General features: G+C 46.6%; 1 protein-coding gene across 1 annotated transcript in view; it reads right to left on the bottom strand.

Annotated features, from left to right (window-relative positions):
• The window catches only part of ptpn20 (protein tyrosine phosphatase non-receptor type 20), a 322,568-nt gene that overhangs the window by 28,075 nt on the left and 281,290 nt on the right, over positions 1-13,203 (bottom strand). Inside the window, exon 38 of the mRNA XM_078199281.1 lies at positions 1,628-1,793. Coding sequence (XP_078055407.1) covers positions 1,628-1,793 — 166 coding nt within the window. The remainder of the gene's footprint in view (positions 1-1,627; positions 1,794-13,203) is intronic.

Raw genomic sequence — 13,203 nt, 5'->3', positions numbered from 1 at the left:
CTCACGCCACTAGGTGGCAGCATGAGGTGTTGCTGACTCATTCCACCCCCTTTGGACAGAGACTTGCGACTGTTTGCCAAGAGCAGTACTTGCTTTCCCACATCAGTTATATTCTGCATATGGAAAGGGCAGGAGGCTTGCGTGAAGCCTGTCAGAATACAAAGTTGTTGCACGTTGGCAAACAGCAGCTGTGCTGTAAGAATCTCAATGTAAATTTGAAAAATGGGCAACACTCAATCAGCTCCTCCCTCGCACTGGGTGATTTTTTGAGTCAGTCGGATTCCGATCCCTAATGAGCTTTACTTCAGGTCTCCTTCTCTCCAAAAATGATTTGGTGCTACATCCGACGATGACACATCTTAAGCTGTGGGCTGTGGCACAGTGGGTTAGCACTGCTGCCTCACAGCACCAGGGACCAGGATTCAATTCCGGCCTCGGGTCACTGTCTGTGCGGAGTCTGCACGTTCTCCCCGTGTCTGCATGGGTTTCCTCCGGGTGCTCCGGTTTCCTCCCACAGTCCAAAGATGCGCAAGTTTGGTGGATTGGCCATGCTAAATTGTCCCTTAGTGTCCTAAAATGTGCAGTTTAGGGGGATTGGCCGTGCTAAATTTCCCCTTAGTGTCCTAAAATGTGCAGTTTAGGGGGATTGGCCGTGCTAAATTTCCCCTTAGTGTCCTAAAATGTGCAGGTTAGGGGGATTGGCTCTTTGGCTCTGATTTTACCAGCATTACCCGATTTCGGGGCGGGCGAGACTCACAGAACGGCGTTCTCCTTTGGCCTCGGGCACGAGTTTACAAGCCTTGGGCAGGCGTGCCAGTAAAATTCCGGCCTTAGTGTCCAAAGGTGTGTAAGTTAGATAGACTGACCATGCTAAATTGTCCCTTAGTGTCAGGGGGATTAGTAGGGTAAATATGTAGGGTTACGGGGATAGGGCCTGGGTGGGATCGTTGTCAGTGCAGGCTCGATGGGCCGAATGGCCTCCTTCTGCACTGTGGGGATTCTATATGATTCTGCAAGGTAACAATTCTGCGAAATACTATTCATAATATTGGACTAGGCTGCGGGCCAATCAGAAGCCACGACTGGAACAAACGCAATTCCGTTTGTAAAAATATTGATTTTAAAAAATAGAAACATTGAAGGGGTACTTTAAAACAACAACTCATGGTAAATATTAAATATTCATAGAATCCCTACAGTGCAGAAGGAAGCCATTCGGCCCATCGGGTCTGCACCAACTACAGACCCACCCAGGCCCTATCACCATAACAACATGCACTTACCCTAGATAGTCCCCCTGACACTAAGGGTCAATTTAGCACGGCCAATCCACCTAACTCGCACATCTTTGGACTGTGGGAGGAAACCGGAGCACCCGGAGGAAACCCATGCAGACACGGGGAGAACGTGCAAACTCCACACAGACAGTGACCCAAGGCCAGTATTGAACCCAGGTCCCTGGTGCTGTGAGGCAGCAGTGCTAACCACTGTGCCACCCCCCCATTATAGTATTAATATTATTATAGTATTATTTTAGCTTCGTATTTACTCGCTACAACAGTTGTTCTGCCATTCTCTGAGCCAGCTCACAGGCTTTGCAAAATCCCGAGGAACTTCCTTCTCTTACCAGCGGGCAATAATTGTTTTGTGGGCACCGATTTCACTTCAAGTTGATTGTGTTCCATCTCCTCAAGCAGCTTTCTGCTGACGGTCAACGTGACGACACCTTGTACCCTGCGAAGGACGTCAACAATCTCATTGTGGGACAGAGCAGATAAATCCTCCCCATTCACCTGAGGAAGAAAGATGGAAATTTTTAAATCATAATTATATTGAAGGAAATCTTCGCTCTATAACACACGCACCAATCTGTTGCCGGCTTTGAACCACTAGCCACAATTTATTCTGCCTTCTTTCCTTCAAGGCTGTGTTAACCCTCTTTCCGATTGGTTTCTGCTTCTTTAAGCGTCAGTTACATCATACTGTTACTCCCCCATTTAAATTATTCTTCCCAATCACACACCAGCCAAGCTGAATCTAACTCTGCGATTTGGCCTCCCAGGCACAGATTGAGATGGTCGTGTTGAAGAACTTGCATTAATGTAGCACCGTTCACATCCTCAGAATGTCTCAGAGTGTTTCATGCAGCCAGTGAATTACTTTGCTGAAAAGCAGCCAATTTGCTTGTAGCAAGGTCCCACAAACAGCGGCCAGTGGCCAGCTAATCTTCCTCACAGCGGTGCATGCTGGGGGAATGACCGTTGGCCAACACACTGCCCGGGATTCTCCGACCTCGCCCGCGGCGGGATTCTCCGGTCCCGCTGCAGCGAATGGAGTTTGGGCTGAGAGCTTAATTCTCCATTCCCATTGACAGCGGCACGGGGCGAACGAGATCGGAGAATCCTGGACCCTGTGCGAACTCCCTGCTCTCCTTCAGAAAAGGTGACATTGGGGGTCTTTTACATCCATGTTACCCAGCAGAGCTTTCTGCTGGGGTTAGAGGTCGGCTAATTTATGAGAGAGAAGAAAATTAATGGAGAGGAAATCTCTCTTTGGTGGGAAGACTTGGGTTGGGGGATGGGATGGGGACAGAGACAGACCCTGAAGGGAAAGTGCAGTTTCAGGAGGGGAGCACTGGAAGACCTGGGAAGGAATATCTCATCTTCTAATATACTTACCCTGATCTTGGTGGCCATGGTTTGACCTACACTCCAATCTTAGGCCTCATAGAAAAACCATAGAATCCCTATGGTGCAGAAGGAGGCCATTCGGCCCACTGAGTCTGCTCTGACAATAATCCCACTCAGGCCAAATCCCCCACCTCCATCAGCAAGTTCCAAATGCATATGCCCCAGCCCCAATGATTAGGATGAATGATGAGGGCTGCTGGAATATTAGCCCATTGCCACTACATCACCAACTCCCTGGAATGTTTAAGTCTTTGGCTGGACTTGAACCCACATCCAGTCAGGTACGGGTGTGTCGTCACTGAGCCAGTCAATGTATTCATTGTGATAGACCTGCAACACAATAGCATTCCCTTCTGTCTTTTTTTCTGGGAAGCAAGAATGGAAGGAGAAAGAAACACTGACTGGGACTTTCTGGTTGTTCATGCCGGCGGGATTTTCCAGGCCTGCTGTTGGCGCACCCCTGTCATGGGATTCCTGGCAGGGTGAGGGGAGTCCCATTGGCAGCGGTGAGACCAGAAGATCCTGCCACCTGCCGATGGCAGCTGCCTCACGTCGCGGGAAAAACGCCGCGGGGAAGTCAGAGACTCCCACCCAGTGAATCTGAGCTCCTTCAATCACTGCTTGTAACCCCCACAAGACAGAGAGTCGGGCTTATGGGGTTTTTTTCTGGCTGGCAAAATGGGCTGCCTCAGGGTTCGGTCCTTGGGCCCCAATATTTACAATATATATTAACGACTTGGATACAGGGATAGAAGGCTTGATAGCCAAGTTTGCAGATGACACAAAAATAGGCGGGACAGTAAGTTGGAATGAGGAAATAAGAACCTTACAAATGGATATGGATAGGTTAGGATGTGACAGATGGAGTTTAATGTGGATAAGTGTGAGGCCATGGTCGGTAAAATGGGAAGGCGACTTATTATCTAACTGGGGAGAGACTTGGGGGAGCTCCGGTGCAGAGGGATCTGGGTGTCCTTGTTCATGAGTCACAGAAAACTAGCCTTTCTGCAGGTACAGCAGGTAATAAAGAAAGCAAATGGAATGTTGGCATTTATAGCTAAAGGAATAGGATATAAAGGTGAGGAAATATTGAAGCAACTAAACAAGGCATTGGTGAGGCCGCACCTGGAGTATTGTGCACAGCCAGAAAAAAACAATGCGTGGTCCGGTTTATGAAAGGTTAAATCTCAGATCTCAAACCGAACATGCAGATTTTCATACACTTCCACCTCGTCTTGGAAACATGAGAGGAAACACAGCTCTGCTGATCTGATTCCAAGTCCCAATTGAGAAGCAGGGCAGGGGAACACCCATAGGAAATAGAAACAGGAGTAGGCCATTCAGCCCTTCGAGCCTAATAAGATCAGAACTGAGCTAACAGTCCTTCGAGCCTGCTCTGCCTCTTAATAGGATCAGGGCTGATCTAACACTTACTAAGTCCACTTTCCTGTCTTATCTCCGTAACCCTTAATTCCCCGACTGATTAAACATCTATCGATCTCAGCCTTGGAAATGTTCAAGGACTCAGCCTCCACAACTTGCTGGGGCAAAGAATTCCAAAGATTCATCAGTCTGTGAGAGAAGAAATTCTTCCTCAAATCTGTCTTAAATGAGGACACAACATGTCGAATGCCGACAGCATGCGCTGGAGGGATCTAAAGTCCCAAGAGTGCCAATCAAGGCATGGGTGATGGAAGCAAAGACCACACTTTAGGCCCTTTCCAAGATGGCTTCCATTTCAGGCCTCGAATCTTGATGGTCTGTAGCTCCATCAAGTGGTCTTGAACAGATGTAGGTCCTCTATAGACAAGCCCCAAACTGAGCCTGTTAGATACCATGCTCTCAAATAACTGTAATGAAATGTGTTGTTTCTGTTCAGCGATCAGGGTGATTTTGTAAGCAGGCCCTAAAGCCTCTTCAGCTGTAAAGACCACTCAATCTGGTCCTTCAACTATTAATTGTAGGCCTTCCACTTCCCCCTTCCTGTATTTCACCGAATGCACCCTATTGCCCCTCGCAGACATATTCACCAGTGGTCGATCTATCTTTGGTAAGTGTTAACAGTTGGAAAAATGAGAGTTGGAGGACGGTGTGAGGTTCTTGCTTTGAGGGTCCACCATCAAGAGGAACAAAAACAACTTATATTTCAACATAGTGAAACGTCCCAAAGCCAGGGTTTATTGCAGAATTTTGGTGGGAACAGGGCTTCACATGACAAGACATTGGGGTGAACTGAGCTTAAATTTTTAAGTTTAAAGTTGATTTATTAGCGTCACAAGTTGGCTTACATTACCACTACAGTGAAGTTACCGTGAAAATCCCCTAGTCCCCACACTCCGTCGCCTGTTCGGGTACACTGAGGGAGAACTTAGCACCTAGCCAGCACGTCTTTCGGACAGTGGGAAGAAACCGGAGCACCCGGAGGAAACCCACGCAGACACGGGGAGAACGTGCAAACTCCACACAGACAGTGACCCATGCTGGGAATCGAACCCGGGTCCCTGGCGCTGTGAGGCAGCAGTGCTAACCAGTGTGCCACCCTGCTGCCCATGCCCGTGCCTAAAGGAGCAAGTGAGCGAGAAAATAAGGAAATAAAAGATGAAAAAGACAAGGTTCTAGTCTCCAACTTGGAGCCATATTGTCCCCATTCCCAGAATCCTCTGCTTTAGAGCAGCTTTAGAGAGGAGCTCACACCTCTCCGCATGTGGCTTCTAATTGCTAACGGCAACTTTCAACCGGCAAATGTGAAAAGGACATGTATTAATAAGAACATAGGAGGAGTGGGCCATTCAGCCCCTCAAACCTGCTCTGCCACTCAACTGAATCATGGCCGATCATCTACCTCAACGCCATTTTCCTGTGCTATCCCCATATCCCTTGATGTCATTAGCATCTCGAGCCGGAATTTTATGAGCCCCTCGTGCCAGTGGGATTTTCCATTCCCGCCGAAGTCAATGGAGTTTTGACAGGCTCGTCACATTTTACAGCCCCACCGCAACGTAAGATTCCACCTTGGAGATCTATCGGTCCCTACCTGGAACGTACTCAATGACTGATCCTCCGCAGCTCACTGGGGCAGAGAATTGCAAAGATTCACCACTCCCTGAGTGAAGAAGTTCCTCCTCATCGCAATACTTAATGGTCTCACCCTTGTTCTGAGACTGTGTCCCCTGGTTCTAAGCACCCCCTACCACTCCAGCCCCCCCCCCCCACCCCACCACACACACACAGCCCGGGGAAATGTCCTTTCTCTGTTGCGAAGGGGAAGTGCCCCTTGTTAGAGAAAGCCAGTCGGAATGATGATAATCCACCTGATTGCTGCTTGTTACATGGCGGAATGTTGATGTTCAAAAAAGTCAAGTGACTTTACAAGGGTGTAAAACATACAGCACACGTCATGCACCTTCTCCCAACTGCATGACTGCTTGAATGTGGCACAAAGTGGTCATCAGACTTATTCCTGGGATGGCGGGATTATGTATGAGAAGAGATTGGGTTACCTGGAGTTTAGAAGAATGAGAGGGGATCTCATTGAAATGTTAAAAAATTCTGACAGGGTTGAACTGACTGGGTAAGTTCATAAGATATAGGAGCAGAATTAGACCATTCGGCCCATCGAGTCTGCTCCCCCATTCAATCATGGCTGATATGCTCCTCATCCCCATTTTCCTGCCTTCTCCCCATAACCCTTCAACCCATTAAAAATCTGTCCAACTCCTCCTTAAATTTACTTCTCTGTCCCAGCATCCACCGCACTTTGGGGCAGCGAATTCCAGATTCACAACCCTTTGGGAGAAGTAGTTTCTCCTCAACTCTGTTTTAAATTTGCTACCCCTTATCCTAAGACTATGACCTCTCGTCCTAGGATGCCCCACAAGAAGAAGCATCCGTTTCCCCTGGCTTGGGGGGGGTTAGGGATGGGGGGGGGGGGGGGGGGCGTGCACAGAGGTGGGGAGTGGTTGGGGTTGGTGGGGGAGGGGGGTGTTGCTAAAACAAGGGGCCACAGTCCCCCGATACGGGGTAGGCCATTTAGGATTGAGGTGAGGAGCAACTTCTTCACTCAGAGAGTGGTGAATCGATGGCATTCTGTACCACAGAAAGCTGTGGAAGCCACAAGTTACTGAATATACTTAAGAAGGAATTGAGAGATTTCTCGACTCTACAAGGGGTATGGGTAGAGAGCGGAAGTGTAGCATTGAGATAAAGAATCATCCATGGTTGTATTGAATGCTACATCAGGCTCAGAAGGCCGAATGATCCTACCCGCCTCTATTTTCTATGTTTCAATGGGAGGAACTAGGTATTAATCAGCATGGTAATCATAGTTAATCATAGTTATTCATAGCCCTAACGGCATTGAGGGTCAACCCACAGAACATAGACTGCAGCGATTCAAGATGGCGGCTTACCACCACCTTCTTGAGGGCAATTAGAATCATAGAAACCCTACAGTGCAGAAAGAGGCTATTTGGCCCATTGCGTCTGCACCGACCACAATCCCACCCAGGCCCTACCCCCACATCCCTACATATTTACCCACTAATCTCTCTAACCTACGCATCTCAGGACACTAAGGGGCAATTTTTTAGCATAGCCAATCAATCTAACTCACACATCTTTGGACTGTGGGAGGAAACCGGAGCACCCGGAGGAAACCCACGCAGACACAAGGAGAATGTGCAAACTCCACACAGACAGTGACCCAAGCCGGGAATCGAACCCGGGTCCCTGGAGCTGTGAAGCAGCAGTGCTAACCACTGTGCTACCGTGCCACCCCAGTTAGGGATGGGCAATAAATGTTGACCAGCCAACGACGCCCATATCCCACAAATGAATAAAGAAAAAATTATATCCAACTCAAGTTGCAAGTTGCTGATAGGGTTTGATGAAGTCTTTGGGATGATGTGGAGTTGCCGGCATTGGACTGGGGGAGGCACAATAAGTCGTCTCACAACACCAGGTTAAAATCCAACAGGTTTATTTAACAGGTTTATATAAACCTGTCGGATTTTAACCTGGTGTTGTGAGACTACTAACTGAGTTTTTGGGATATGATGAAGAAGATTATCTGAAACTTTTTATTCATTCATTCATTCGTGGGACATGGGCATCGCTGGCTGGCCAACATTTATTGCCCATCCCTAGTTGCCCGAGGGCAGTTGAGAGTCAACCACATTGCTGTGACTCTGGAGTCACATGTAGCCCAGACCAGGTAAGGATGGCAGATTTCCTTCCCTAAAGGACATTAGTGAACCTGATGGGTTTTTCTGACAATGGTTTCATGGTCATCAGTAGATTCTTAATTCCAGATTTTTTTCATTGAATTCAAATCCCACCATCTGCCGTGGCGGGATTCGAACCCGGGTCCCCATAACATCAGCTGAGTTTCTGGATTAATAGTTTAGCGATAATACCACTAAACTTCTGAAGCTGTTTACAAATGATGTGGGATAGTGTTAGCATCTATCTTACATTCCTGAACTTTAGCTAATCAGGTTACCCTCTGGTCAGCCAGAACAACAACCAATGAAACATGTCTGCTACCAATAGACTGAATAAAATGAGGCACTATGGGAAATAACCAGCTACTCAAAAATGTTTGTCTGTTGTGACTCTATTTTTTTCTAACAAGGTTATTGGAGCGATCTTCACAAATAGCTCAATAACTTGGTTTCGGAATGACAACAGCACGTCATTTAATTGAGTTTACCTAAATATAACATACCGGTTTTAAGATTTTACAATCTTTTGCAGATGTATACCCAAGAAACCTGCAGCACTGTGCTGCAGGTGGCACAATGGTTAGCACTGCTGCCTCACAGGGCCAGGATCCTGGGTTCGATTCCCAGTTTGGGCCACTGTCTGTGAGGAGTCTGCATGTTCTCCCCATGTTTTCGTAGGTTTTGTCCGGGTGCCGTAGAATCCCTACAGTGCAGAAGGAGGCCATTCGGCCCATCGAGTCTGCACCAACTACAATCCCATCAAGGCCCTATTCCTTTAACCCCATATATTTACCCTGCTAATCCCCTTGACACTAGGGTCAGTCATGATGTGGAGATGCTTGCATTGGACTGGGGTAAACACAGTAAGAAGTCTCACACCACCAGGTTAAAGTCCAACAGGTTTGCTACCAAATAAACCTGTTGGACTTTAACCTGGTGTTGTGAGACTTCTTACTAGGGTCAGTTCAGCATGGCCACATGGACTGTGGGAGGAAATCGGAGCACCCAGAGGAAACCCATGCAGATACAGGGAGAACATGCAGACTCTACCCGTACAGCCACCTGAGGACGGAATTGAACCCAGGTCCCTGATGCTCCAGTTTCTTCCCACAGTCTGAAAGGCATGCTGGTTAGGTGCATTGGCCATGCTACATTCTCCCTCAGTATACCTGAACTGGCGCTGGACTAGGGGATTTTCACAGTGACTTTAATGCAGTGTAAATGTGAACCTACTTGTGACACTAATAACTTAACTTAAACAATCATACGCTCATGGTTTAAGTTGATGAGGTAATTTTCACCTTGAATGTCTGGGCAGTTAACTGACAGAGCTTATCCACTATAAAACTAATCTTTATTTCTACCCAAGTAATGAAGATAGAAAAATTACATGTGTAACAGTTTTGAAACTTCATTCCATATATGGTCACACTACTCGTTCAACATTCAGCACTTCCCTATATCCAGTTTTGTCTCTACTTTCAGTTGTTGATCCTATGGATTGCGCAACTTCCAAGTCCTCCACAATCATCATCAATGCTTGGTTCATCTGGTGTCTCCAGCTTCCTTCCTTCCAGTTCACTCACACACCCACTTACATCTTTGTTCCACACATCTTTTCCCTTGACAAGTTATATTATAGAACTGTCTGGTCATGGTTACAAGATCCCTCACTTTGAGCAGAAATGAATGCTGTCTGATTTCATCATCATCTGGATAGGTCACGGCAAATTCTGTCCACCTTGCTTGTCATAGAATCCCACAGTGCAGAAGGAGGCCATTCGGCCCATTGAGTCTACACCGACCACAATACCACCCAGGCCCTATCCCCATAACCCCATGCATTTACCCTAGCTAATCCCCCTGACACTAAGGGGCAATTTACCATGGCCAATCAACCTAACCTGCACATCTTTGGACTGTGGTAGGAAACTGGAGCACCCGGAGGAAACCCACGCAGACACGGGGAGAATGTGCAGACTCCACACAGACAGTGACCCAAGCTGGGAATCGAACACGGGTCCCTGGCGCTGTGAGGCAGCAGTGCTAACCACTGTGCCACCCATGTCCTTTTCCCATTCTCATTTTTTCAAATTAAATCTCAACTCACACAGCGGGATAAAGTCACTCTTTTTTTGAAACTTCTGACCAAAGTCTACCTGAGGAGATGTTTATCTCACGTCCCAATTTAAGGATTGTTTGGTCTTGCTGTTTTGCCAGATCTCTGAGACATTTGTTGAAGGGGTTTTTGATTTGAATTAATTTATTGTCACATGTATTGGGATGCAGTGAAAAGTATTGTTTCTTGTGCTACACAGACAAAGCATACCGTTCATAGAGTACATAGGGAAAAAGGAAAGGATAGGGTGCAGAATATAATGTTGCAGTTACAGATAGACTGGAGAGAAAGGTCAACTTAATACGTGATAGGACCATTCAAAAGTTGGAGATCCTTTTGTTTTACTGTTCCTTTCTATGTTTTTTTTGTCCTTTCTTAACCTAATCATCTATTTTCCCTTTCGTCCCTTATCTTTCAGTCAAATTCACTATTTTAAATTATACTGCTTTGTTCGGACCCTTGTTCTTTATCCTTTGGTTTGATTGGTTCCCTGTTCAGTCGGATCCCAGATGGCCTTCGGGGATCGCTGTGTTCTTTCCATCTCGGAATTCCAGGGCACAGTTTTGGTGCCATTAAATGGGCAGAGGAAAGTCCTCAACTAATAGTGGGAACTCTTTTGATTTGATTTGATTTATTATTGTCACATATTTTGGGATACAGTGAAAAGTATTGTTTCTTGCGCGCTACACAGACAAAGCATACCGTTCATAGAGTACATTGGCAAAAAGGAAAGGAGAGGGTGCAGAATATAATGTTGCAGTTACAGGTGGGCTGGAGAGAAAGATTAACTTAATATACGGTAGGCCCATTCAAAAATCTGACGGCAGCAGGGAAGAAGCTGTTCTTGAGTCAGTTGGTACGTGTTTTCAGACTTTTGTGTCTTATTCCCGAAGGAAGAAGGTGGAAGAGAGAATGTCCAGGGTGCGTGGGGTCCTTGATTATGCTGGCTGCTTTTCTGAGGCAGTACTGATACATTTAGATGACCTCAAATGATAACGTACAGGAAAATCTTTTGAAAGTACATGGTTATAAGGGTTGATTAGCTGTTGACTGAGTCGAGAAGTCACTACTGTTTCCACGAGTTCCAAAAAGTCATTAAGAAAGCAATGAATGTATGAATTTGGCTTGTGCGGTTAGTGCGGAAGTGATTACACTCACCACTGACCACAAAGAAGCTGCCATGAAGATGCAGCGATCTCTGTGGCGTGGATTTCCTCTGAGCTGGTGTTAATTTGACACCCACTGAAGAGGATCTCCAGGAGTCTGAAACCAGTGATGTCATCAAGCAGGGTAAGCAGCCAATCACAGAGAAGAATTACCACAGACAGCAAACCAGGAAGTAAAATGCACCAATTATCCCTCATTTTTTATCGGTTATACAGAGGGTGAAATAAAGGTTGATACAGTTGAAGTGGAAATGTCATAAACAAATAGTTACATTAAAATCTACAGAATTTTATCATAAAGGACAAACATGACATTACACAAATATAAAATCAGATTTCCAGAACCAGAAACATTGTTTGGCTGTAGGGTTAATGAGGTACACTGTTAAAAAACCAAGTTAAGCATCATTAACAAGACATGTTTTTGGATTTTTAGAATAAAAGGGGAGGTTCACGGTAATTCAGTGATTTCTAAAGATTGACATAGGGTTTTGAATAGCGTAGAGACACTGCAGAGGAGCAGGGCATCACTGACAGTAATATCTCCAATTCAATAAGCACATGCGGACACAAGACGTGACGGTCAGTTTCACAGGACAATGACAGTGGACAGTGCCATTTTCGCCATTATTGAAACTGCAAGGTTCTGGCCAAGGAAAGTCAGAGCTCCTGCCTCCTTTTTTTCCTCAGAAGACAAACACGGGACACGGCGGACAGAGTACCCTTCATTGTCCAGTACTTCCCCGGAGCAGAGAAGCTACGACATCTTCTCCGGAGCCTTCAACATGTCATTGATGAAGACGAACATCTCGCCAAGGCCATCCCCACCCCCCACTTCTTGCCTTCAAACAACCGCACAACCTCAAACAGACTGTTGTCAGCAGCAAACTACCCAGCGTTCAGGAGAACAGTGACCACGACACCACACAACCCTGCCACAGCAACCTCTGCCAGACGTGCCGGATCATCGACACGGATGCCATCATCTCACGTGAGAACACCATCTACCAGGGACACGGTACATACACTTGCAACTCGGCCAACGTTGTCTACCTGTTACGCTGCAGGAAAGGATGTCCCAAGGCATGGTACATTGGGGAGACCATGCAGACGCTACGACAACGGATGAATGAACACCTTCAAAGAAAGTTATTCAGGAACGCAATATCACCAAACCGCAATACCTTTCAGAGGGAGGGCCAAAGATAGAATCTATTGCTGAGGGAGCAAGTCAATTATAGTCTCACGCCAAAATAAATTGTATTGACTGTAACTATGAAACATGTTTCAATCTCAGGTCAAAATGAATTTGGCCAAATTTTGGAACAGCTCCCTTAAATTTCCCAGTAAGAAGTCTCACAACACCAGGTTAAAATCTAACAGGTTTATTTGGAATCACGAGCTTTCAGAGCACTGCCCCTTCATGGGCAGCATGGTGGCACAGTGGTTAGCGCTGCTTCCTCACAGCGCCAGGGACCTGGGTTTGATTCCCGGCTTGGGTCACTGCCTATGTGGAGTCTGCACATTCTCCCCGTGTCTGCATGGGTTTTCTCTGGGTGCTCCGATTTCCTCCCACAGTCTAAAGATGTGCACGTTAGGTGGATTGGCGATGCTAAATTGACCCTTAGTGTCAGGGGGAGTAGCTAGGGTAAATGTATGAGGTTATGGGGATAGGGTTTGGGTGGGATTGTGGATGGTGCAGACTCGATGGGCCGAATGACCTCCTTCTGTTCTGTAGGATTCTATGATTTATCAGCCAAGTGATGAGTGTTTTTAGCTTAAGGATAATGGTTAAATACTGTCCGGTTCAGTCAAACACTGCAGACTTTGGGGTTGAATTTCTGTTGCAATTCCTTTTTTAATCTTCATTCGTGGGCCATGGGTGTTGCTGGATGGCCAGCATTTATTGCCCATCCCTAGTTGCCCGAGCGCAGTTGAGAGTCAACCACATTGCTGTGGCTCTGGAGTCACATGTAGGCCAGACCGGGTAAGGACGGCAGATTTCC

The sequence above is a fragment of the Mustelus asterias genome, chromosome 28, assembly GCF_964213995.1.
Source record: "Mustelus asterias chromosome 28, sMusAst1.hap1.1, whole genome shotgun sequence".
NCBI lineage: Eukaryota > Metazoa > Chordata > Chondrichthyes > Carcharhiniformes > Triakidae > Mustelus > Mustelus asterias.
This window is presented reverse-complemented; position numbering and strand designations above follow the sequence as displayed.